Source organism: Antechinus flavipes, chromosome 3, assembly GCF_016432865.1.
Source record: "Antechinus flavipes isolate AdamAnt ecotype Samford, QLD, Australia chromosome 3, AdamAnt_v2, whole genome shotgun sequence".
Lineage (NCBI taxonomy): Eukaryota > Metazoa > Chordata > Mammalia > Dasyuromorphia > Dasyuridae > Antechinus > Antechinus flavipes.
In genome coordinates, this window is record NC_067400.1 from 619297170 (window position 1) to 619320275 (window position 23106).

Sequence of the window (23106 nt, forward strand, 5' to 3'; positions counted from 1 at the left end):
TTCGAATCCGGGCTTCCGGGCCAGGTTCTCACCCTGTCTGAGCCTCAGTCTTCCAGTCTATAAAAAAGGATCTGCTAATTTCCTGCGCAGAAGCGTGTTTGGGGGAGCTCGAAGCGCCGAGGAAATGGGGAGGGGAGGAACTCACATGAGCGAAGCGCTGATAGAAAACCGAGGCTCCGAGTGGACCACGGAGAAGCCCCGAGGCTAACCCGCTGACTCCCGAGTCTCCGTTCCTTATTGGGTGCTTGGCCTTGTGCGGCAATTCTTCACAATCATAACTGCTGTTCTCGTCACCGGACTCCGGACACCCGGGTTCCAATCCCGCCTTTGGCAGGGACTCAGTCCCTCTCCCCGCCAGTGCTCATGGGGTGTGGGGAGGCAGGGTTTAGTAATGGAACCGCTCTCCCCCAAAGGCAGTTCCAAGGGACGTTGCCTGTAGCGTCTTACCCCGAGGCAAGACTCCGGGGCCCGGGACTCTTTTTTTGGCAGACTAGGACCTGAGTTCAAGTCTCCTGTGTGACCCTGGGCGAGTCCGTGGGGCTCTGTAGGCGTCAGTTTCCTCCCCAGGCCTTGTCCAGTCGCCCAGTAGCCCCAGAGGCCCCAGCAGAGGCGTGCACGGATGCACGAACGGACGCATGAATGGAAGAGTGGATGGATGGAAGGGTGGATGAATGGCGTGATGGATGGATGGATGATGGAAGGGTGGATGCATGAACCGAGTGGTGGATGGATGGATGCAAAATGAATGGTAACTGGAATGTACCCGAAGGCCCGGAAAGTGAGTAGTGTGAGGCGGTTGGGGGGCAGGGGCCAGGAGACAGGCCTCGGGGTCCTAGGGCTCAGCTGCCAGGCTCCCCCCACCGCGGCCGGGGCATTCCGATCTAGCGGCGGCAGAGAAGACTTCGGCCTTGCCGGTTCAAGATCAGTGCGCTGACAGCAGGGCAGGAGGCCAGTCCTGGTTCCTGCCGGGACTGGGAGGAGAGGGGGAGGGGAGGGAGGGGGCGATGGCTGAGGAACTCCTCTTTATGGGAAGTTTAGAGAACTTGGGGTTGGGAGGAAAGTGCACAGTCACTGTCCTGGGAAGGAAGCCAGAGAAAGCCATCCTCCATCTTCATCCCAAAGTATTCCCCCGGTTTGCGGGACCCCAGCCCACATCCTCCAGGTTCCGGGTCCCCCTGCTCCTTAGTTCCCCAGCCCGCAACCTCCAGGCCCCGCGTCCCCTCATCTGCCAGTTCTCGTTCGGGCTCCAGCTACCAAGCAGCTGGCACCTCTTCTCTCCGCCTGTACGGCCCTGGGGCACCCTCAGCTCTGGCTCGGAGGCTCTATGTGTCTGTCTCGGTGTCTCTGATCAGAAATAAAAGCCTGCAAAGAAACTCAGGAGTCTTTGGGTCAGCCCCGTCATTTTACAGAGAGGCAAACTGAGGCACTGAACGAAGTGACTTTGCAGGCAGTATGTATGGGCGGGCCTGGGGGCTTGGGCAAGACTTTTCTCTTTGGGCCTCAATTCCCGCTCTGTGCAAGGAAATCCAGACAAGAGCTAGGAGGGATCCTGAGAAAGCGAAGCTGTCTCAAAAAACGATCTTGATCCAGGGCGGCCACTGTAGCATCGCTTCCCCACGTTATCCCGCAGATTTTTTGTATCTGCACCATTCTCTCCGGATCGCCTCCCTCGGCGCATGCGCCCCTTCTCCCTTAGCATCAGAGCTGCGCGCGTGCCCTGCGTTTTGTGCTCGCTCCCGTTTTCCTCGGTAGAAAAAGTAGTACGCAGGGCGCGTGCGCGTGGCCCCGTCCCCGCCCACTTCTCGGGCACGCGCTCAGAGCTGCAAGCCCCCGCAGAGGCCCAGGAGCAGCGCGGCAGCAGCTGGCGGTGGCGGCGGCGGCGGAGGGGCGGCAGGAGGGGCCGGAGCCCCGCCCCCAGGGAGGGGCTGCCCAGAGGTCAGGGTGAGGGCCCGGGTCCCAGACCCTGGACCCCGAGCAGGGTGAACGGGGCTGGGGCCCGACTCTGGGCTTGTCAAGGGGCCGAGGCCGGACGCCTGGGTCCTCCTCGCATCGTTCGATCCAGCTGCTTCCCCTTCCAGGTTTCCTTGCGCCCTTCCCCGCCAGGCGCTGGCGATGCGACGCGACCACGGGCACGAAAGGGTTAACGAACCCTCCATGGACCCGGAGCGAGCCTGAGCCCCGGAACCGGGTAACTCCGCCCCCAGGCTTCTCGGCCACGCCCCCAGAGCGCCAGGCCAGTCCCCGATCATCCACTACCCCGCCCCCGGAAAAACCGCGCCCCTCTACCTCCCAGTCAACTATGGCCCCGCCCCTGACCAGCCTCCCGGAGATCCTAGGCCCCGCCCCCATCCAGGTTTCCTGCTTCTGCCAGGAAAGCGGAGCCCCCTGCCGCGCTCCCCCACCTTGTGCCCGCTGGGGTAGACATGGCTGGCCTTGCTGAGTGCCCCTCTGTCCCCTCCCAGCTCCAGCCCCCCTGGCATCATGCTGGAGCGAGGGGAGCAAGGGCCTGGGGGCAGAGGCAGGAGCCCTTCTGCAAAGGAATCAGTTACCAACGGAGGGGGTGAGAACCACTGGGCACCGGCTGGGGGCTCCCCACCCCGGGAAGAGGGCGGGGATCCCACGGAAGCTTGGCGAACAGAGGCATGAATCCTGCGGGCAGCCCCCTAGAAAAGGCACGGGAGGGACCCATTGGAGGGAGGGGAGCCCAGGAGGGGCATGGGGGCCCCGGGGGGCCTCTGTGGCCCGGGTGGCAGCCCCAGGGCACCGTCTGATCCCCCTCCTCAGCCTCCGGCAAAGCCTCCAAGCCAAAGCGGAGCCCGGCAGCTGCGGCCGAGCGCCCCGGTCCGTCCAGGGCCCGCCGCCCACCGCCCCTCCAGCGCCCGCACCGCTGCCCGGACTGTGACAAGGCCTTCTCCTACCCCTCCAAGCTGGCCACCCACCGCCTGGCTCACGGCGGTGCCCGCCCACACCCCTGCCCTGACTGCGACAAGGCCTTCTCCTACCCCTCCAAGCTGGCCGCCCACCGCCTCACCCACAGCGGTGCCCGCCCCTTCCCCTGTCCGGACTGCCCCAAGGCTTTTGGTCACCGATCCAAGCTGGCTGCCCACCGCTGGACCCACTCGCCGGCCCGCCCCTACCCCTGCCCAGACTGCCCCAAGTCTTTTTGCTACCCCTCCAAGCTGGCCGCCCACCGACACACCCACGCTGGCGGCACTCGGCCCTACCCCTGCCCACAGTGCCCCAAGTCCTTCTGTTACCCCTCCAAGCTGGCAGCCCACCAGCGGCGCCACGCCCCCACTGCCGCCGGAGCCCCTATCCCGGCCGCCCCCACGCCCGCCGCCCCAGCAGACCCTCAGCACCGCTGCCCCAGCTGTGACCAAACCTTTGGCCAGCGCCGCCTCCTGGCCCTTCACCAGCGCAGCCACCGAGGAGAAGGGAAGGCTGGGAAGGGAGGAAAGGGGGAGCGGGCCTGAACCCTGCCCCAGGCCCTCGCCTGCTGCCAATAAAGAGACGCTTTCTACACCCGGGGTCCTGTGCAAGCACTTGGGGCACTCGGCACTGCTGCCGTGGGTGGCCCGGAGGGAGCAGTGTTAGGTGGAGCGTCCCCCCAGAAGGGCTTCTCCACACCTCCCACGGCCCGAGGCGGGACAGCTCCCCAGAGGCTCTTCCGCTGAGAGTGACCGGGGCCAGGAGAGCAGCGGGGATCCGGCCCCCTCAGGGTCCTCAGAAAAGGGCAGGCAGGGGCTGCTCCAATAGTGACATTTATTAGAACTTGGGGTGAAAGGGGAGCGCTCATCTGCGCGAGCCTTCAGGCCTGGGGGACCACCCCATAGAGCTGATAGGGCAGCAACCTCTGCTGCTCGTTGCAGCTGTAAATCCACCGGGGACGCACGAAGGCCAACGACGGGTTGTCCAGCAGGGCCTGGGGAGGACGGCACAGGCTGGGGCTGGGGCTATGTCCCAGCCCTGCCTCCCCCTCCCCTTCTCCCCGGGGCGGGCAGCAAGGGGCCCTCACCTCCTCAAAGCTGGGGTCCCACTCTTGGGCCGTGATCACAAACTGGACCTGATCATTCATGTAATCTTCTATCTCCCTGCGGGATTGGGGAGGCAACACGTCAAAGGGGAGCCCCTGAAAGCTCCCGACTGCCACCCTCACTCCTCCCTGACTCTGCCGCTCTCACTCCTCCCTGACTGCCGTCCTCACTCCTCCCTGACTCTGCCGCCTTCACTCCTCCCTGACTGCCGTCCTCACTCCTCCCTGACTCTGCCGCCTTCACTCCTCCCTGACTGCCACCCTCACTCCTCCCTGACTCTGCCGCCCTCACTCCTCCCTGACTGCTGCCCTCACTCCTCCCCGACTGCCGTCCTCATTCCTCCCAACTCTGCAGCTCTCCAAACCCCCACCGCTCTCCTCCTCCCCTCAGTGCTCCCCTTATCCCCCTTTGGTACCCGCCCCCCAGGAGTCTGACCCGTTGAACGCAGTAACGTAGCGGACAAGCTGCCGTCGCTCCTCACCAGGAAACTCTCCATAGAAAAAGAAGTGTTTGCCCTGGAAAAAATCTGGGGAAGGGGAGGGGAGGGGAGCAGGGAACAGGACAGTAAGGGAGCTTGGAAGCGCCGGGCAGGCAGGTGGTCCCAGGGCATGGGAGCTGGGAGGCAGGGAGTGCCCCCAGGGCATGCTGGGAGGGCCAGGGAGGGGGCGGGGACGCCACCTGGCAGCTCGGGGATGGGCTGGTCCGGGGACTCGGGGCTCTCATCCTCCGTGTTCTCGTCCGTGGAGCCAGCATAGGGGTCTTCTCCGTTCTCTCCTGGGTCTGGGGGCTGCTGCTGGTCCCTCGGCTTGACCACCCTGGGGAGGTACAGATTGGGGCCCGGTGACTGCGGGGCCCTCGCCCCACCCGGCCGGGCCCATCTCGGCTCACCCACCTCCTCAGCTCGTCCTCCGTGTCCCCAGAGTCTTCGGTCCCGTGGTCCTGAGCACCTGAGGGCAGAAGGCACCGGCTCGGACCTGGGCTCCCGGGGCTCCCCCCTGCCTCACCCCCCCCCCAGCTCTGGGGCCCACCTGCCGACTCCTCCTCTGGGTCTGGGGCGCGCTGGGGCTCTCTGTGGGCCGGGCCGGCCTCCTCGGGGGACGGCGTCCTGGAGCCTGACTTGGGCCCCGCTGGGGGAGCCTGGTGGTTAGCCTTGGGGTGCTAAGAGAGAGCCAGGGTCTCAGCATCTCACTTTGGGGTGGTCAGTCTGCCCCCCTCCCTCCCCCTTCTCCCTCTCCCCCATTCCTCCTTTTCTCCCCCCCCCCCCCTGCTTCCTCTCCCCTAAGCTCTTCCCCCTCCCTCCCCACTGGTCCTCCTCCTCCCCTCCCCCTCAGACCCAGTGCCCCCCAGCTGCCCCTCATCGGGTCTGGCTCCCTCTTGCTCTGGCCCCAGAGGGAGGAGGGGCCTGGCTGGGCCTTACCTTGGTGGCGGGAGGGGGCGGCGTCTCCTCGTCGCTGCTGGAGTCCGGGCCTGCCATGAGGTAGCTGGGGAGGGGCACAGGGGAAAAGGTCAGGCGCGGAGGCGGTCAGAGGTCAGAGCCCCCCTCCCCCGCCCCTGAGGGGCGCTCACCGCCGACAGGGCAGTCTCCGCCGCATGCAGTGGCAGTCCAGCACCCACTCCTTGCGCACGATGCGCCCGCCCCGGCTCAGGACCGCGCTGTACTTGGGCGTGTTGGCAAAGGCACAGCTGAGGGCAAAGGGCAGAGGTCAGGAAGATGCCTGGCCCCCGGAGGGGACAGGGAGGGAGTGGGGGGCGGCCTACATGAGGTGGGTGCTGTCCGAGGTCCAGTCTGGCCGGTACTTGGCGCCGAGCTCCAGGGCCTTGTCCCGAAGCTCCGAGCGGAAGGGGTTCTGGAAGCCGCTCAGGACCACCACGACGCCCTCGAGGATCCTCCCCAGCTCCGCGGGCCCGACCCCGGCCTTCGGCCCCTTCTTTTCAGCTTGGGGAGGCCCCTGGGCCGGGCCCGCGGCAGGCCCTGAGAAGGCAGAAAACTGTGACTCTGAGTCCTGGGGGCCCCCGGCCCCGGCCCCGGCCCCGGCCGCCTCACCTTTGGGCTTCTTGGGGGCTGGTAGCTTGGGCTGGGCCGGACGGGCCTGGGCTCTGTTTCCTGGTTCATCCTGGCTTAAGTCCAATTTCCTCTTTCCCTTGGGAGACTCTTGGGGCTGGAAGGGGAGGGGCGGATGGGGCACATCCGGGGATCTGGTCGCCCCCCAGTTCCCCGCCCGGCCGAGGGGACTCACCTTGCCGGGGGCTTTGCTTGCGGAGGGGGGCTGGGGGGACGACGAGGGAGGAGTCTGGGGGGTCACGCCCTCGGAGGCCTGCAGGGTGGCGGCTGCGTAGCTGGGGCCCGGCTGCTCTCTGGGGGGGGCTGGGAGGAGAGCCAGCTTCCAGGAGCCGCCCCCGAGGTCTCCCAGGGACGCGGCCTCCCGAGGGCCCCCGGCTCCCCCAGCCTCAGAGACATCCTGACCCCCCCGGCCCGACCCCCCTGAGGAACAAGGACCCCCAACCCCCGGCCCCGGGGGAGCCAGGCCGACCCCTCTCGGGCCCGGTCCTACGTCACCTGGGGGAGCCTTGCCGGCCCGGCTGAAGAAGAGGGAGCCGGGTCTCAGGGAGCTGCCGGTGCCCTCGTCCTCCTTCACTCGGAAGGCTCCCAGCTTGGTCACCTTCTGTGAAGAAGTGGGGTCAGGGGGGGCGCGCCCCACGCCCGAGGCAGCAGAGAGACAAGGGGGGACACTCACGGGGCCGGGGCTGGCCTCGGGCGCCTCCTTCTCCGGGGGGCTGTGCAGCCTTATAAAGCTCAGGCCGTAGGCGGAGTCCTGGGGGCCACAAGAGGGGAGAGTGCCAGGCTCGGGGAGCCCTGTGCCCCCTGCCCGGCCCCCCGGGAGCCCGCCGGCCGCCCCCGACCTTGCTGTAGGGCTGGCTGCACACGATCTTGACGCGGTCCCAGCGCTTTTCAGCGGTGGCCCGGACCAGCTTGTCGGCGGCAAACAGGCGGACCCGGTTGGAGTTCGTCCCGCTCCGGCTCTCGGACGGGGACATGAAGGACGAGGTCACCAGGAGGACCTGAGAGCAGAGACACAGGCAGAGACAGACCCAGCTCTAACCTCGTGGCATCTTGCCCCGGGCCTGTCCCGCAGCCCCCCATCCGGGGGTCCTTTTCTCACCTCGTAGTCGTGCTCCCCGGCGCCCCCCGCGGAGCTGCCCGCCAGCACCTCCACGAAGGCAGAGCCCTCATTGCCGATGTCTATGCTGTGGATCTGCTCCTCCTTCTCCAGCTGGGGGCGGGGGGAGAGTGCGTCAGGGCGGGGACCCCGCACAGCAAGAGCCCCCGGGCAGCGGCCGCCCCAGATGCCGGAGGGGGATCCCGCGCCCGCCCGGAGATGGGGTCCAGGGCGGGAGGGGCGGAGCCATGAGACGGGGGGGGGGGGGGCTGCCTGCAGGGGGGGGTCTCAGAGGCCGGGGCACCTGCAGGATGACGGAGATCTGCTTCTCCCCAGCCTTGGCGGAGCGCCATTTCCGGTAGGTGTCGGCCTTCAGGAGGTTTTCTGCGCAGTGCGTCTGCAAGGGAACAGCCCTTACTAAACACCTCCTGGGTGACATTGAGCCTGGCAGCCCTGGGAGGGGACTCCAGTCGCCCGCCTGCCCAGCTCTCTCCACAGAGCCTCAAGTGTGGAAAGGGTGCAGGGAGGGGAGCCAAAGCTCTGAGGTCAGCCCCCCTCGGCCCAGACCCTCAGTCCTCTAGAGCCGGTGGGTGGGCAACGAGAGCCATCTCTGGCCCAAGGGGCCCTGGCAACGCCCCCACTTTGCCAAGGGCTCTCTCCCTGGGGCCTCCCCGCCACGGGCCCAGCCCCGCTCCCAGATGGGCAAACTCCCAGAAGCCCTCCTGGGCACTCCTGGAATCACCGCTTCGACGCTGCTAGAGACGATCACGACAAACACCCGGGGAAACCCCCCCAAGAAAGCTTTGGGGGCTCCCCATGCTCTTCCTGGGGAGTAGCTCCAGGACGCCACCTAGAGACAGTTTCCTAAACCTACAGAAACCCCCAAGACAAACCTGAGAAGCCCCAATCACCGTCCCCTGCAGAATGTCCCTGTGTCTGCTCCCCCACCCCCGCCGGGGCCAGATGAGGAAATATCTGTCCTGGTGGCTTCCCAGTCCCCCCCGGGGCCACGTGGGTCTGGGGGAGCCCTTGGGGGGCCTGCAGTTCAGCTTCCCTCTGGGGGAAGCTCCGGGGCCCCAGGCGGAGGGCACCACACAGAGCATTCAGAAAAGCTGCTGCCCGGCACGTGCCCTCCAGGATCCCCGAAGGCCGCAGGGGCGACCCTCTTAAGTCCATTGGTAAAGACAAGAGTGTCAGCTGCTTGTGAGAGGAGGAGGTTCCTTCTTTCCGTCTGCGTCCTGCCTGGGACCTAACAGACCTGGCAGAAATGGGCAGGACTGGCCCTGGGCAATGCCAGCTTTGGACTCGGCTCCCTCCTAACGGCCAGCCCGGTGGGTGCGCCCGCCAGGCCCTGCCCAAAGCCATCGCTGCAATGCTGAAAGAACACGGTCCTGGGTCTCCCTGGGTGCCAGGCTGCCCCTTGTGGGCGCGGGCGCTCCGGGCGGAGGCTTTAGTGAAATCCAGTCTCTGGTCTACACCCGGCAAACCCCCTACTCCTGGTGGGGCCGGGCTTTGTGATCCCCACGTGAGAGGGGGCAGGGAGCCCGCAGAGGTCCCCAAGCGTTACCGCCAGGCCCCGGGGAACCTCCCACGGACAGTCCCGGGCCTCTGCGACCGACACCCAGAGCCACTCCCCAAGGCCGAAATGTCCCCCAGGGGCTTCACTCCCAGAACGAGGACTTAAACGGCCCTTCCTGGGACCTCAACGGGACGAATGTCATCCATACGCCCCGGGTGGTCTCCAGGCACCCCGAGATGCTTCTCCGGAGACTTCGGGCACCTCCCACAGACCCCAGAGAAACTGGTGCTTCCCACTGACATCCCCTCCTGTCCCGATCCCCGAGGTGCTCCGAGACACCCCCAGGTACTTCCTGTATTCTCACAGACACCCCCCGGGGGGCTCCTAGAGAGACCCTCACAGACACCCCCCGGGGGCTCCTATAGAGACACTCACAGACACCCCCGGGGGGCTCCTATAGAGACCCTCACAGACACCCCCCGGGGGGCTCCTATAGAGACTCTCACAAACACCCCCAGGTGCCTCCTATAGAGACCCTCACAGACACCCCCCGGGGGCTCCTATAGAGACACTCACAGACACCCCCGGGGGGCTCCTATAGAGACCCTCACAGACACCCCCCGGGGGCTCCTATAGAGACCCTCACAGACACCCCCCGGGGGCTCCTATAGAGACCCTCACAGACACCCCCCGGGGGCTCCTATAGAGACACTCACAGACACCCCCTGGGGGGCTCCTATAGAGACTCTCACAAACACCCCCAGGTACTTCCTGTATTCTCACAGACCCCCCGGGGGGCTCCTATAGAGACCCTCACAGACACCCCCCGGGGGGCTCCTATAGAGACCCTCACAGACACCCCCTGGGGGGCTCCTATAGAGACTCTCACAGACATCCCCAGGTGCCTCCTATAGATACCCTCACAGACACCCCCTGGGGGGGCTCCTATAGAGACCCTCACAGACACCCCCGGGGGGCTCCCATAGAGACCCTCACAGACACCCCGGGGGGCTCCTATAGAGACCCTCACAGACACCCCCCGGGGGCTCCTATAGAGACCCTCACAGACACCCCCCGGGGGCTCCTATAGAGACCCTCACAGACACCCCGGGGGCTCCTATAGAGACTCTCACAAACACCCCCAGGTACTTCCTGTATTCTCACAGACCCCCCGGGGGCTCCTATAGAGACCCTCACAGACACCCCCCGGGGGGCTCCTATAGAGACCCTCACAGACACCCCCAGGGGGCTCCTATAGAGACCCTCACAGATACCCCCAGGTGCCTCCTATAGAGACCCTCACAGACACCCCCGGGGGGCTCCTATAGAGACCCTCACAGACACCCCCGGGGGGCTCCCATAGAGACCCTCACAGACACCCCGGGGGGCTCCCATAGAGACTCTCACAGACACCCCCGGGGGGCTCCCATAGAGACCCTCACAGACACCCCTGGGGGGCTCCTATAGAGACCCTCACAGACACCCCGGGGAGGCTCCTATAGAGACCCTCACAGACATCCCCAGGTGTCTCCTATAGAGACCCTCACAGACACCCCCTGGGGGGCTCCTATAGAGACCCTCACAGACACCCCGGGGAGGCTCCTATAGATACCCTCACAGACACCCCCTGGGGGGCTCCTATAGAGACTCTCACAGACACCCCCTGGGGGGCTCCTATAGATACCCTCACAGACACCCCCTGGGGGCTCCTATAGAGACCCTCACAGACACCCCGGGGGCTCCTATGGAGACCCTCACAGACACCCCCGGGGGGCTCCTAGAGAGACCCTCACAGACACCCCGGGGAGGCTCCTATAGAGACTCTCACAGACACCCCGGGGAGGCTCCTATAGATACCCTCACAGACACCCCGAGGTGCCTCCTATAGAGACCCTCACAGACACCCCCTGGGGGGCTCCTATAGAGACCCTCACAGACACCTCCTGGGGGGCTCCTATAGAGACCCTCACAGACACCCCGGGGGGCTCCTATAGAGACCCTCACAGACACCCCGGGGAGGCTCCTATAGAGACCCTCACAGACATCCCCAGGTGCCTCCTATAGAGACCCTCGCAGACAGCCCCAGGTGCCTCCTACAGGCACTTTCATAGACACTCCTAATTGGTTTCCTAAAGACCCTCATGAGACACCCCCAGATGTTTCCTATAAACGCCGCCATGTGTTTCCCAGAGACCCTTATACACCTCCAGGTGCCCCTTATAGACACGCTGCAGGTGGCTCCCCGAAACACCCCCCAGAACACCCAACATAGACACTCCTGGAACCTTAGAGATAGCCGGAAGTCCCTCCCGCAGGGCTTCCCTAACCGGAAGTCTACAGAAACCCATGGCCCTCCCTCCCCTCCGCTTCCCTCACCGCATCCTGGCTGCTGCACGACACTACGTGGCGGAGGCGGATCTCAGGCATAGCGGGGCCAAGGGCCAGGCAGGATGAGACCTTAAAGTCCGAGGCCTCTGGACCAGGCCAGCGCCTGGAAAGGAGGTGGCCGCTCTTTTAGGGCAGCTCTAGTGCGCAGGCGCGCGGCCTCCCGGGACCTGTTTAAAGTCGAGCGCGCGCGCCCTGCAGCTGCGCAGGCTTACTGGCCCTCTCCCCAGCTTCCCCCTGGCTCCGCCTCCCATAGCCACTCTAGCCTCCTCTCTCTATGATTCGTCCTGGCTCTAAGCCCGCCCCATGAGTCCGCCCTTCTTCGGCCTGTCCCTCCAATGGCCAGCTTTTCTGGCCTCTCTACCTGCACTTCTCTCCTAGACCCGCCCCTCTTCGACTCTCCACTCTAGCCCCTTTTCTCTATGGCCACCTTCCCTTTGCTCCACCCCTTTTTCTAGGCCCTTTCTAGCCCTTCCTCTCGCTGACCCACCCTCAGGCGTGTACCATGACATTTCCCGCCTCCGGACTCCGGAGCCCATTCCCATTGGTGTCTGCGTTCCCGTTCTCCTTTCCCATTGGATGGCTTGGTCCGAGGGAACCTCCTCCGGACTGCCCAAGTACAATGCTTTTCTGTACCCTAGATCAACCCAGTTTGAGGGGCTCCCTGCGGGTGGGGGTGGAACGAGCTCCGCAGACCCCTCCCGGGCCCGTTAAAACCAAGCAGCTGCACATCCAGTGCAGGGACCTGGAGTTGAGCCCGCGTGGTCGGAGGGCATAACTAGAACCCAGGACCCAGAAGTAGGCCCTCTGACTACAGACTTCAGTTAAGAGACCCTCTATCTCTCACAGCTCCGCGTTTCTCCACCCCCCGAATCTTTCCCTGGGGAGGCTTTTTGTTTTGGGGGGAGGCTGATTGGGAGACCAATCAATACAAAGTAACGCCGGGGAAGGGCTACGAAAGGCTTCCTGGGGGAGGGGGTGCCCGTGGCCCCCTCTGGGGGACAAATATTGCTCGGCGGGGCTTCAATGGAGAAAGTTTTAATAACACTGATCAAACTCGGGTCTAAATCGTGTGGTCTACACTTGACTTTATACCTTGTAGACACCTCCCCCATCCCCCAGACCTCCCCTGCATGGACTCCGGGAACGGGACGGGGCCACCGCCCGGTACCCGACTTCACCACTTGGGCGAATCCGGGAGGGCCCCCTTCTGGACACTCCTCCGTGGGGGGTGTTCCCAGTTTTCTGGGGGAACCCCAAATACAAGAGCCCGGGAAACAGCCCGAGGGGAGGAAGGTTTCAGTAGCGGGGAGGGCCGGGACCCCATTGCAACTGGGAGTGGGTGGGGTTACTCCCAATCCCCCCTAAATCAACCCTGGGGTAAGGCGCGCCCGCGGGCGGTCTGGGTTCACCTCGATGCCCCTGTCCACCTGCTGGTCCTGGTCTATGTGTCTGCCTGCAGGTGGGGGCTTCAGAGACCCCACCGAGCTTCCGCCTTGAATTTTTAAAAATCTTTGCAATCTGCTTAAAAAAAAAAAAATAAGACTTCCTCGGGGGTTCTTTTTCTTGGGGAGGTTCCATGCCCCAAACCGGCAAACACGGTGGGATGAACCCAGAATCCAGCGCGCCAGCCGATGTTCCGGTGGGGGTGGGGTGGTTCTGGGCTCGGGGCTTGCCTTGGGAGAGAGCTCAGCTTTCCGAAGGGGTCCGAAGGCCACAGGCCCCGGACGGGGCTCCCGGAGTCGGGGTGACAGGCGCGGGGGGCCTGGCTACGGCTGGCGCGGTTGAACAAGGGGGCTGGGGGCGGGGCTTGCTTCAGGGGCGTCCTCTTCAGGCTCCCCGTCTCGGAAAAGCCCCCAGAATTTCAGGGCCTCTCCCGTCCTGGCGGCGGTTCCCTTTCTGGATCCGCCTCAGATCTGGGAAGAGGGGCGGCCCGGGGCTGAGAGCGCCGGTCAGCATGGCCCGAGTTCAAATCCAGCCCCACTCCCCGGGTGCCCCCGTCAAATCACTTCTTCTGTGCAGTTTTCCCATCTGTAAAATGGAGGAGACAAGAGCGTCTTCCTCCCAAGTTGTGAGAATCAAATGAGATCGTATTTGCAAAGGGTCTGGCTCACATTAATGTTGTATGTTATATCATTATTACACGATATATAACATGTTAGGAAATGTAGTTTGCATTAGCTACGCAGTGAAATGTGCCCCTTTGTTCCCCCTACAGTCACCAGGCTGGTGCGGACCCTCATCGCCTCCCACCTGGACTATTGCCACAGCTGCTGGGGGGAGGGGGGTCTCCTGCCTGTGAGACTCCAGATCTCATTACTTCCCTCCCCCCCTCTATAAACTCCAGTGGCTCCCTCTTGTCCGCCTTTGGGTGCCCAATGCTCCCGCGGCCTTCCCTCCTCACCCGGCCCTTCTTGTCCAGCCCCCTCAGACCTCGCTCCGGACTCTGCAGTCCCGAGACACTGGCTTCCCGTCCCCTCCTCGTGCTTCCTTTAAGCCCCCTCCCCCGAGAACCCTCAATCTCAGGCCCTCCTGCGGGTGATTGCCTCCTTATGATGTCACTTGCTTTGCAGATTTTCCCATCAGCTTTCGAACTTCTTTAGGGCGGGGCGTTCTTTTACCTCTTTTTGCGTCCCCAGAACTTAGTACAATGGCTGCCATATAGTAGGCCGATTGACAGATTGAATGAAATAAAGGCTGCTTTGTGTCCCCTATAAATCTACTGTTAACCTTGAGTCCTCGTAAAGGATCTGAGGGAAGTTTTTTTTTTTTTTTTTTTTTTTAACAACCAACCAGGAACCATATTCAGAGATTTCCCGGAATGAATCCTGGGTGTGAGCAGGAGGTTAAGCCAACTCTCCCCTCCTCCAGCCCCCCTCCCTGCCTCCACCCTCAAACCCAGACCCAGTTTTGGTCCCTTCTTACAAGGACCTGACTTCCGATTTCTGCCACTTTCTCAAGAGCAAGGAACAACACTTGAGCCCCCAGAAGTCATGCCCCTGTTTCCTTTTTTTATATATATATATAATAACCTAAAGTTTTTTATTATTATTATAGCTTTTTATTTACAAGATATATGCATGGATAATTTTACAGCATTGACAATTTCCAAACCTTTTGTTCCAATTTTCCCCCTCCTTCCCCCCACTTCCTCCCCCCACCATGGCAGGTTGACCGATACATGTTAAATATGTTAAAGTATAAATTAAATACAAAATAAGTATACATGTCCAAACTGTTATTTTGCTGTATCAAAAGAGTCGGACTCTGAAATAGTGTACAATTAGCCTGTGGAGGAAATCAAAAATGCAGGCGGACAAAAATAGAAGGACTGGGAATTCAATGTAATGGTTCTCAGTCATCTCCCAGAGTTCTTTCCCTGGGTGTAGTTGGTTCAGTTCATTAATGCTCCATTGGAACTGATTTGGTTCATCTCATTGCCGGAGAGGGCCACGTCCATCAAAATTGATCATCATATAGTATCATCGTTGAGGTATATAATGATCTCCTGGTTCTGCTCATTTCACTCAGCATCAGTTCATGTAAGTCTCTCCAGGTCTCTGTATTCATCCTGCTGGTCATTCCTTACAGAACAATAATATTCCATAACGTTCATATACCACAATTTATTCAGCCATTCTCCAATGATGGGCATCCCCTCAGTTTCCAGTTTCTGGCCACTACAAACAGGCTGCCACAAGCATGTTTGCACATCTGGGTCCCTTTCCCTCCTTTAAGATCTCTTTGGGGTATAAGCCCAGTAGTAGCACTGCTGGGTCAGAGAGTATGCAGTTTGCTAACTTTTTGAGCACAGTTCCCAATCGCTCTCCAGAAGTCACACCCCTGTTTCTTGCCGGATGGTTCACTTGAAAATCTGCCACTGCCCCCGGTTCTGGCCAACATGGAAACTGAGGCAGGGATAATTGGTCCAGGTAGAAAATTCAGGTCCATTGACAGCAAATTGCCCGGTGAAGACCTTCAGGTGCTCTTCCATGAGTGAGTGGGCCCTTTCTCCAGTGGGTTACAGACCTCCTTTTCCCCTCCTAAGTGTTTTTCAGGCACTTGGGGGGGTGTACTACGGGAAGCCCCCAGTCCCTTCAGTCTCTCTAAGGTTACAAGCTCCTTTTCTGAGACAGCTCTGTGAGGTAAGCATCAATGATCCCATTGTACAGGTACAGAAACTGAGGAGAGAGAATGTGATTTGCTCAGGGCAATGATAGTAGGTGCGTGGGAAAGTCATCAGAAGGACCAATTCTCCAGCCCGAGTTATCCTCTTGATTACGAGATCGTGGGTGTTGATCTGGTAGGAACTCTAGAATGGGAAAACAGGCCTGGAGACATGAAGGAATCCACCGAGAGTGAGCTCCATTTTCCCTCTGGAAAATGAGGCGGTTAAAGCTCTGGGCGTCCCCCCCGCTCGGACGTGACGGGTTTTAGGGTGCTCGGATGGTCTGTTTTCCAGGGAACCGTCCGGCTCTGACCCCGGAGAATCTTCCGGAGAGACTGGGGGACTCCCTCGTCCCTCCCCCCCTCAGGGACCAGGGTTCTGCCCCCTCCCTGGGAGGGTCAGGTCTGGGGGTGGCAGGGGAAGGAGCCTTCATACAAAGGCAGGAGTGTGAGCAGGCCTTGGGGGAGGAGGCCCCAGACATGCTGTCCCCCTCAGCAACGTGTAGGAACAAGCTGGGCAAAGGCAAGCTGGGTGGGGAAGCTGGGCAGGCAGGGTGACTCATGGGAGGCAGCTGTCTTAAGAAAACTGGGCAGAAGAGGAGGGACTCGGGGGCCTTGACCCCTCCCAACACCTGTCTCTTCTCCCCAAGCTTTGCCATCCTTCCCGGCCGAGATGGAGGAAGGAAGGGGAGGAGAGAGGGAGCCCGAGCCCCAGGCTCAGAGATTATCCCCGTAACTGGAATGGGGCTGGGGGGAGGCGGGGATTAGCCTGGCCCTGCCCCCCCCACCCCGTCCCTGCCCTTCTATAAGGCCCGTGGGCCCTGACCTGGGAGCAGACATCATGATGATCACCAGGAGACCCCAGCTGGGCCTGCTGACCCTCACCCTGCTCTGTACCCTCTTCTCCCTTGGTGAGTGCCCTCCCACTACCCCTGGGCGGGGGTCCCGGAGTCCAGGGTTGGGGGAGGGGCTAGCAGGATCCCCCAAATAATTCTTTCCCTGGGAAACGGGTCTCTGGACTTCCTTATTCCTTCCCTCAGGAAAGCCCCTTTACTTTCTGGAATCTGGGCGTCTGAGCCTCCAGAACCTGCAGGGAGACAAATGGTTGGGTCCCGCATTGCCTCGGGAGCTGGGGAGCTGGGTGGTAGTCCCCTGGAGGGTTTGATGTTAATGCCCCATTCCCTGGACTATCCCCCCCTCCCCTGAGCTAACGAGATGGGGAGAGCCAGCTCCTTGGTCCCCGTGGCTGCCCCCCCCCCCAAGGAAGCATCCGCCCTCCCGTGGCTAACAGCATCAACCTCCCGTTCCTGCCCCAATCCTGGCGTCCCCAGCCACGTAATTACACAATGCAGCCTCCCACCGAGTGGCTTCCCTTTGCTCCAGGACAGTCTGGCTGTGAGTGTCCGGGGTCTCCCCCATGCTTCCAACTAGGTCACAGGATTTGGTCCTCACAGAAACTCTGCCCTCCAGATCTCCAGCAGAGACCCAGGGGTCCCGACCCCCATCCAGGCCCTCTCAATCACCCAGGGCTCCTGATCCCCAGAGATCCCTGTCTCTTGTTACAATTCTATGCCCTCAGAGACCCAGGGGTCCCGATCCCCCATCCAGGCCCTCAATCACCCAGGGCTCCTGATCCCCAGAGATCCCGTCTCTTGTTACAATTCTACGCCCTCGGAGACCCAGGGGTCCTGAACCCCATCCAAGTCCTCAATCACCCAGGGCTCCTGATCCCCAGAGATCCTGTCTCTGGTTACAATTCTACGCCCTCGGAGACCCAGGGGTCCCAATCCCCCATCCAGGCCCTCAATCACCCAGGGCTCCTGATCCCCAGAGATCCCATCTCTTGTTACAATTCTATGCCCTCGGAGACCCAGGGGTCCCGATCCCCCATCCAGGCCCTCAATCACCCAGGACTCCTGATCCCCAGAGATCCCGTCTCTTGTTACAATTCTACGCCCTCGGAGACCTAGGGGTCCCAATCCCCCATCCAGGCCCTCAATCACCCAGGGCTCCTGATCCCCAGAGATCCTGTCTCTGGTTACAATTCTATGCCCTCAGAGACCCCGAGCTCCTGATCCCCAGAGATCCCTGTCTCTTGTTACAATTCTATGCCCTCGGAGACCCAGGGGTCCCGATCCCCCATCCAGGCCCTCAATCACCCAGAGCTCCTGATCCCCAGAGATCCCTGTCTCTTGTTACAATTCTACGCCCTCGGAGACCCAGGGGTCCCGATCCCCATCCAGGCCCTCTCAATCACCCAGGGCTCCTGATCCCCAGAGATCCCGTCTCTTGTTACAATTCTACGCCCTCGGAGACCCAGGGGTCCTGAACCCCATCCAAGTCCTCAATCACCCAGAGCTCCTGATCCCCAGAGATCCCTGTCTCTTGTTACAATTCTACGCCCTCGGAGACCCAGGGGTCCCGATCCCCATCCAGGCCCTCTCAATCACCCAGGGCTCCTGATCCCCAGAGATCCCGTCTCTTGTTACAATTCTACGCCCTCAGAGACCCAGGGGTCCTGAACCCCATCCAAGTCCTCAATCACCCAGGGCTCCTGATCCCCAGAGATCCTGTCTCTGGTTACAATTCTATGCCCTCAGAGACCCCGAGCTCCTGATCCTCAGAGATCCCGTCTCTTGTTACAATTTTACGCCCTCGGAGACCCAGGGGTCCTGATGCCCCAGTGTTTCCCCCCAGCTCAGTCTCTATCCTGTGAGGTGTGCAAGGACTCGGGACCCTCCTGCACCGGCAAGTTGAAGCTCTGCGAGCCGGAGAAGGACGCCTGCGTGACTGTCGTGGGATTGTCCACCACAGGTATGGGGAGGGGGGTGATGATGAGGTGAGTCCATCGGGAGCAGGGGGGAGGAAGACCATCTCGGGTGTTGGGGGGACGGCATCGTTACAGATGATTGGAGACTAAAATTGGTATGGAGATCCACAGATAGACTAAAATAGGGGTATTATGAGGTAAAGAAAATGCTGACAAATGTGGGGAGAGATGACCCCCACGGGGTCATGCTGGGAGCTTAGAGACCACCATTTCCGCTTTCATCCCTCCCCATTTTACAGGAGAGGAAAACTGAGGGTCAGAAATTTCTCCAAAATCAGTCTATCAATAAGCACTTGTTTTTATTTATTTTTTCCCCGAGGCAAGTGAGGTTAAGTGACTCGCCCAGCATCACACAGCCAGGAAGTGTTAAGTATCTGAGGTTTCATTTGAACTCAGGTCCTCCCGACTTCAGGTCTAGTGCTCTATCCTGTGCCACCTCGATAAACATTTATTAAGCACCTACATAGACTCAGAGGCAGTAGATGGCAAGGCTAAGATTTGAACCCAGATCCATGGAATAAGCCCAGCCTCTTTTCCCTCCCCAGCTATGGGATGGGGAGAAAGGCCTTAAGGGAGGATCACTTCCGGGCTGGGTCAGTGTCAGTGTCGGTCTGGGCCAATGATAAGCGTTCCGGCCACTTTCCCCCCCTTCGTCTCCAGGGAACAAAGAGTCGGTGGACACCTCCAAAAGCTGCATGAAGTCCAAGGACTGTTACTCGGGCTTCATCTCCACCACCCTGGGCCACGAGGATCACATGGTGACCAACTCGTTTTGCTGCCAGGAGGACGGCTGCAACAAGGGCCGAATCCCGAGTAGGAGCCCTACGTCCCCTCCCCCCCTCCCGGCCCATGTCCTAGAGCCCTGAAGCTCTCCAACCTCCATTTCCTCCCTCTGGTCTTCCAAGTCCCGGGCCCCCTCTGCGTCCCGGGCCCCCTCTGCTCCCCGGGCCCAGCTCCCCCTTCGCGATCTTTGCGGGGCCTTGCTCTTCCTTGCTGGCTTCCAGACTCCGGGAGGGCGCCCTTCTCAGCCCGGGCCCCAAAAGTCCCGCTCCCTCGCAGCCCACGCGCCCAGAATCCCCCGGAGCAGGCTCCCCTCTGTCTCTCCCCCTCCCGCATCCAGGGCTCCCGGACGCCAGCCGCCGGGCCAGCTCTCCGGCCTCTCCCACCCCTCCCCCTCCCTGGGAGCTCTCCGGCCCCGAGCCCCCCCCCCCCCCCCCCCCCCCCCCCCGCAGATGCAATCTCTCCCCCTCCTTCCTTCCCCCGAGCAGCCCCGAAGAACAACAGCACGCTGAACGGACTCCGCTGCCCATCCTGCAAGGCCGCCTTCCAGGAAACCTGCTCTGGGGAGCAGGTGGTGCAGTGCGTGGGCCACGAGACCCAGTGCATCTACTTCTCGGGGATCGTGCAGACAGGTGGAAAGCTTCGGGCACGTGGGGGGGAGGAGCCGCCGGGGCGGGGTCCCGAGCGGGGCGGGGTCCCGAGCGGGGCGGGGTCCCGAGCGGGGCGGGGTCCCGAGCGGGGCGGGGTCCCGAGCGGGGCGGGGTCCCGAGCGGGGCGGGGTCCCGAGCGGGGCGGGGTCCCGAGCGGGGCGGGGTTGGGCCCCCGACGGAACTGGGAGGCGGGACTCGGACCGCCCGGGCCGCTCCTCCGGCTGGGAGGGAGGGTGAGAGAGGCCGGGTTCCCGAGCGGGCGGGGAGGGAGGCGCTCCGAGTTCCCAGGTGCGAGGCTGACCCCGCCCTCCTCCATCAGGCATCATCAACACCAGATTTGCCACCCGCGGATGCGCCACCAGCAGCGCCTGCCACGCCCAGGTTGGCGCCCGGGTGCCCTCGGTGACTTACACCTACGAGCTTCGGAGGGCCGACTGCGTCCCTGCCCCCAGACCCCCTGGCAGGGCGGAGAGAAGGTCCGCTGGCTCGGTCCCCTGAGGATCCCCGCGGAGCCCGTCGCAAACCCGGGCGTCCCCCGGGCACTGGAATCCCCCGGAGGCCAGCTCTGTGGGCGGCTTTCGGGAGTCCCGGTGGGCGGCAGGGAGGGGAGCTCGGGGCGGCCCCCAGCCTGAGCGCGGATGGTCTGCGTCTGGGACCCTGAGGAGGCAGGAAGCCCAAGAATAAATCCCACTTCCCCCTGGGAGGGGAGCCTGCTGCTGTTGCCTCAGTTTCGTTTCCAGAGAGAGCGCTCTCTCTAGCTTCCCCGAGCTCCAGCCCTGGCCACAAAGAATAAAATCAACCCGCACATCACGCACGACAGCCACACACACACCTCGCCCCCACCTCTGCACAGGAGCATGGAGGGTTGTTTTTTTGGGGGGAGGGGGAGAATGAGGTAGCTGGAGTTAAGTGTTAGGTATTAAGCCCAGGGTTATACAGCCAGGAAGTGTTAAAAGTGTCTCGGGTCAAATTTGAACTCGGGTCCTCCTGATTTCAGGGCTGGTGCTCTACCCACTGCGCCACCTGGCGGCCCCAGGATGGAGTTTTCAACTCTTCTTGGAGGCCAAATGTGGTCACTATAATTAAACCGAATTGTACGTGGCTTTCTGGGTTATGGTGTTAAATGGAGGAGGTCCCTTGGAAAGGAAGGCCCTGACCCTCCCCCCCTCCCAAGGGTCAGCGCAGGAGCCCTACAAAGAGAGGCAGGGGGTGGCAACGGGCGCTGGCAGGCGGAATGCAGCAGGTGGCGCCAGAGCGCACGCAACGCCCAGCCTGGAGCAGGAAGACTGACAGGATGAGTTCAATCTGTCCCCGGACACTTACTGGCCGTGTGGGCCGAGCAAGTCCCTTCACCCCGGCTGCCTTAGCTCCCCATCCGTAAAATGGGTTGGAGAAGGAATGACAGACCTCTCCGGCACCTTTAAACCCCAATAGGGAACGACAACAACGGGCCAGCCCCCAACGAGCTAATATTCTCTCAGGGGATGCGACAGAATCATGCAGAGAAATGGGGATACTTTGGAAGGTGGGACCGGAGGGGGGCTAGCAGCCTCGGGGAGCTCAGGAGAGACCCTCCCGACGGGCGGCCCAAAGGTTTTTGCAGTTCTAAGGTGAAGCTAGTTGTGGGCAGATAGAAACTACGTGTGGCTAAGATAGAAACTAGTATGGAAAGTTGTGGCTAGATAGAAACTAGTTGTGGCTAGATAGAAACTAGTTGTAGGTAGATAGAAACTAGTTGTGGCTAGATGGTTGTGAACAAATAGAAACTCGTTGTGAAAAGTCGTGGCCAGGTAGGAACTAGTAGTAGATAAGAGTCGTGGCCTGGTAGAAACTAGTAGTAGATAAGAGTCGTGGCCAGGTAGAAACTAGTAGTAGATAAGAGTCGTGCCCAAGTAGGAAGAGTAGTCAATAAGATAGTCGTGGCTACATAGAAACTAGTAGTAGATAAGATAGTTGTGGCCAGGTAGGAATTAGTAATAGATAAGAGTCGTGGCTTGGTAGAAACTAGTAGTAGATAAGATAGTCGTGGCCAGGTAAGAACTAGTAGTAGATAAGATAGTTGTGGCCTGGTAGAAATTAGTAGTAGATAAGCTAGTTGTGGCTAAGTAGAAACTAGTTGTGAATTGATAGATAGTTGTGAATGGTTGTGGGTAAAGAGAAGAAATGGAAAGATTGTCAGGTCTACAGTCAGGAGGACCTGAGTTCAAATTCACTCTTAGATATTTACTAGCTGTATGAATCTGGCAAGTCACTTAACCTGTTTCCCTCAGTTCCTGTTGGAACACACAGGAGCCACCTGCCAGTGGCTGCTGAAGATCCAACCCAGAATGGACCTCCTCTAGTGAGGGGATGACACAAGGAGAGGGAGACAGTCTCTGACTGAGAGGCCGCTGTGTTATCTCCCTCCTCTTCCCTCTGCCTCCAACTTATCTCATTCCCAGTCCCCGAGTCAGCAAAGGCTGCCCCGCAGCTTACTGTGATTCACAGCTGTGAAGGCTCTTGAGGAATTGATCTGTCCCTTAACAAGTTCCTCAACTGTAAAATGTTGATATCTCGAAGGCTGGTTGTGAGGATCAGATAAGAGAATAGTTATAAAAAGCACTTCATAGAGTGGCTGGCACATAGTAGGCATTATATAAATGCCTTAATATTATAAGCAAAGGGAAGAAGGCAATGCATTCTAAACATGAAGGATTCAACTTGTTCAAAGAAAGAAGATGCAGTGGGCTATGGAACAAAATATAAAGCCTGTTTGTTTGGATTTTACACAGTTTGAAGGGGAGTAATGCTTAAGTCTTGAAATGTAGATGGGAACCAGTTTGCAAAGTCTTTAAATACTTAATAGATTATATGGCCCCAGAAGAAATAGGGAGCTACTGCAGTTTATTGAGCAAGAGAGCACCCTGAATTTTGGGAATAAAACATTGGCAGTTGTTTAATGGATTGCAGCAATCAGGAAGAAGGAAGGGGGTGGGAGGTTGTAATAGCTCAAAACAGGTGTGATAAGTTCCCGAACTAGGGTCATGTGAGTCCAGAAGAAACCGGTTAGTCAGTTGTCACAGGAAGCGTCAGGAGAGAGTACTGTCACCAAAACCCAAGACTGGAGGAAGGGGGAGCGTTAGGAGAGGAGGGGGTGTAGGTGAGAGACGCCGCAGAGGCAAAATCCACAGGCTTCAGCCACACTTTGGGCATTTGGGGGAGAGTGGGGGAGGGAAAGTGAGAATCCAGAATAACTCCAAGGTTGGGAGCCCAAGGGATGGGAAGACAGCGAGACAGTAATAAGAAATAGGGGCGAGGAGGGCTTGGGGGAAAGATAAGTTGTACTTAAGATGGAGACTGTGAGTCAGCAGAGATTGGGGCAGGAAGGGTAGATTTAAGAATCCCTAATATAGGGTAATTAAATCTGAGGTGATGAGATGTCCAAGCGAAGTAGTGGAGGGAGAAGGGAAAGGACCATTCACTAAGAGCTCCATCTTCTCTCCCCCAGGCTAGGAAGGCTGGCTTTCTGGCGCTGTGCCTAAAGCCCTCCCTCTGGCAAGAGGGTCCCACCCTCCCAGCAAAGTTTTCCCCAAATCCTCTCAAT

At 60.7% G+C, this 23106-nt stretch overlaps 3 protein-coding genes across 4 annotated transcripts; 2 read left to right on the forward strand and 1 right to left on the reverse strand.

The window, feature by feature from the left end:
• The first annotated feature begins 2089 nt into the window (after positions 1-2089).
• On the forward strand, positions 2090-3522 carry ZNF575 (zinc finger protein 575). Its single transcript, XM_051989549.1, has 3 exons — positions 2090-2188; positions 2463-2560; positions 2785-3522. The coding sequence occupies exons 2-3, from the start codon at positions 2482-2484 to the stop codon at positions 3471-3473; spliced, it is 768 nt and encodes a 255-aa protein (XP_051845509.1). The 5' UTR covers positions 2090-2188; positions 2463-2481; the 3' UTR covers positions 3474-3522.
• A 223-nt stretch (positions 3523-3745) lies between these two features.
• On the reverse strand, positions 3746-11319 carry XRCC1 (X-ray repair cross complementing 1). 2 transcript variants are annotated; one of them, XM_051989544.1, is made up of 17 exons: positions 11088-11318; positions 7497-7589; positions 7196-7306; positions 6936-7094; positions 6770-6847; positions 6592-6697; positions 6272-6399; positions 6079-6193; positions 5793-6006; positions 5601-5717; positions 5452-5515; positions 5063-5192; positions 4927-4981; positions 4713-4849; positions 4470-4560; positions 4016-4091; positions 3746-3922 (listed from the first exon to the last, which is right to left on the reverse strand). In XM_051989544.1, exons 1-17 carry the CDS (start codon positions 11136-11138, stop codon positions 3809-3811), a joined length of 1839 nt encoding a protein of 612 aa, XP_051845504.1. In that variant the 5' UTR covers positions 11139-11318; the 3' UTR covers positions 3746-3808. The 2 variants fall into 2 exon arrangements, with proteins under 2 accessions (XP_051845504.1, XP_051845503.1); XM_051989543.1 differs by having other exon boundaries at positions 6079-6399; positions 11088-11319.
• Positions 11320-13158: 1839 nt separating this feature from the next.
• Positions 13159-20239, forward strand: PINLYP (phospholipase A2 inhibitor and LY6/PLAUR domain containing). The gene is made up of 5 exons (XM_051989550.1): positions 13159-16174; positions 17961-18077; positions 18754-18906; positions 19362-19505; positions 19843-20239. Exons 1-5 carry the CDS (start codon positions 16105-16107, stop codon positions 20019-20021), a joined length of 663 nt encoding a protein of 220 aa, XP_051845510.1. The 5' UTR covers positions 13159-16104; the 3' UTR covers positions 20022-20239.
• The last annotated feature ends 2867 nt before the right edge of the window (positions 20240-23106 follow it).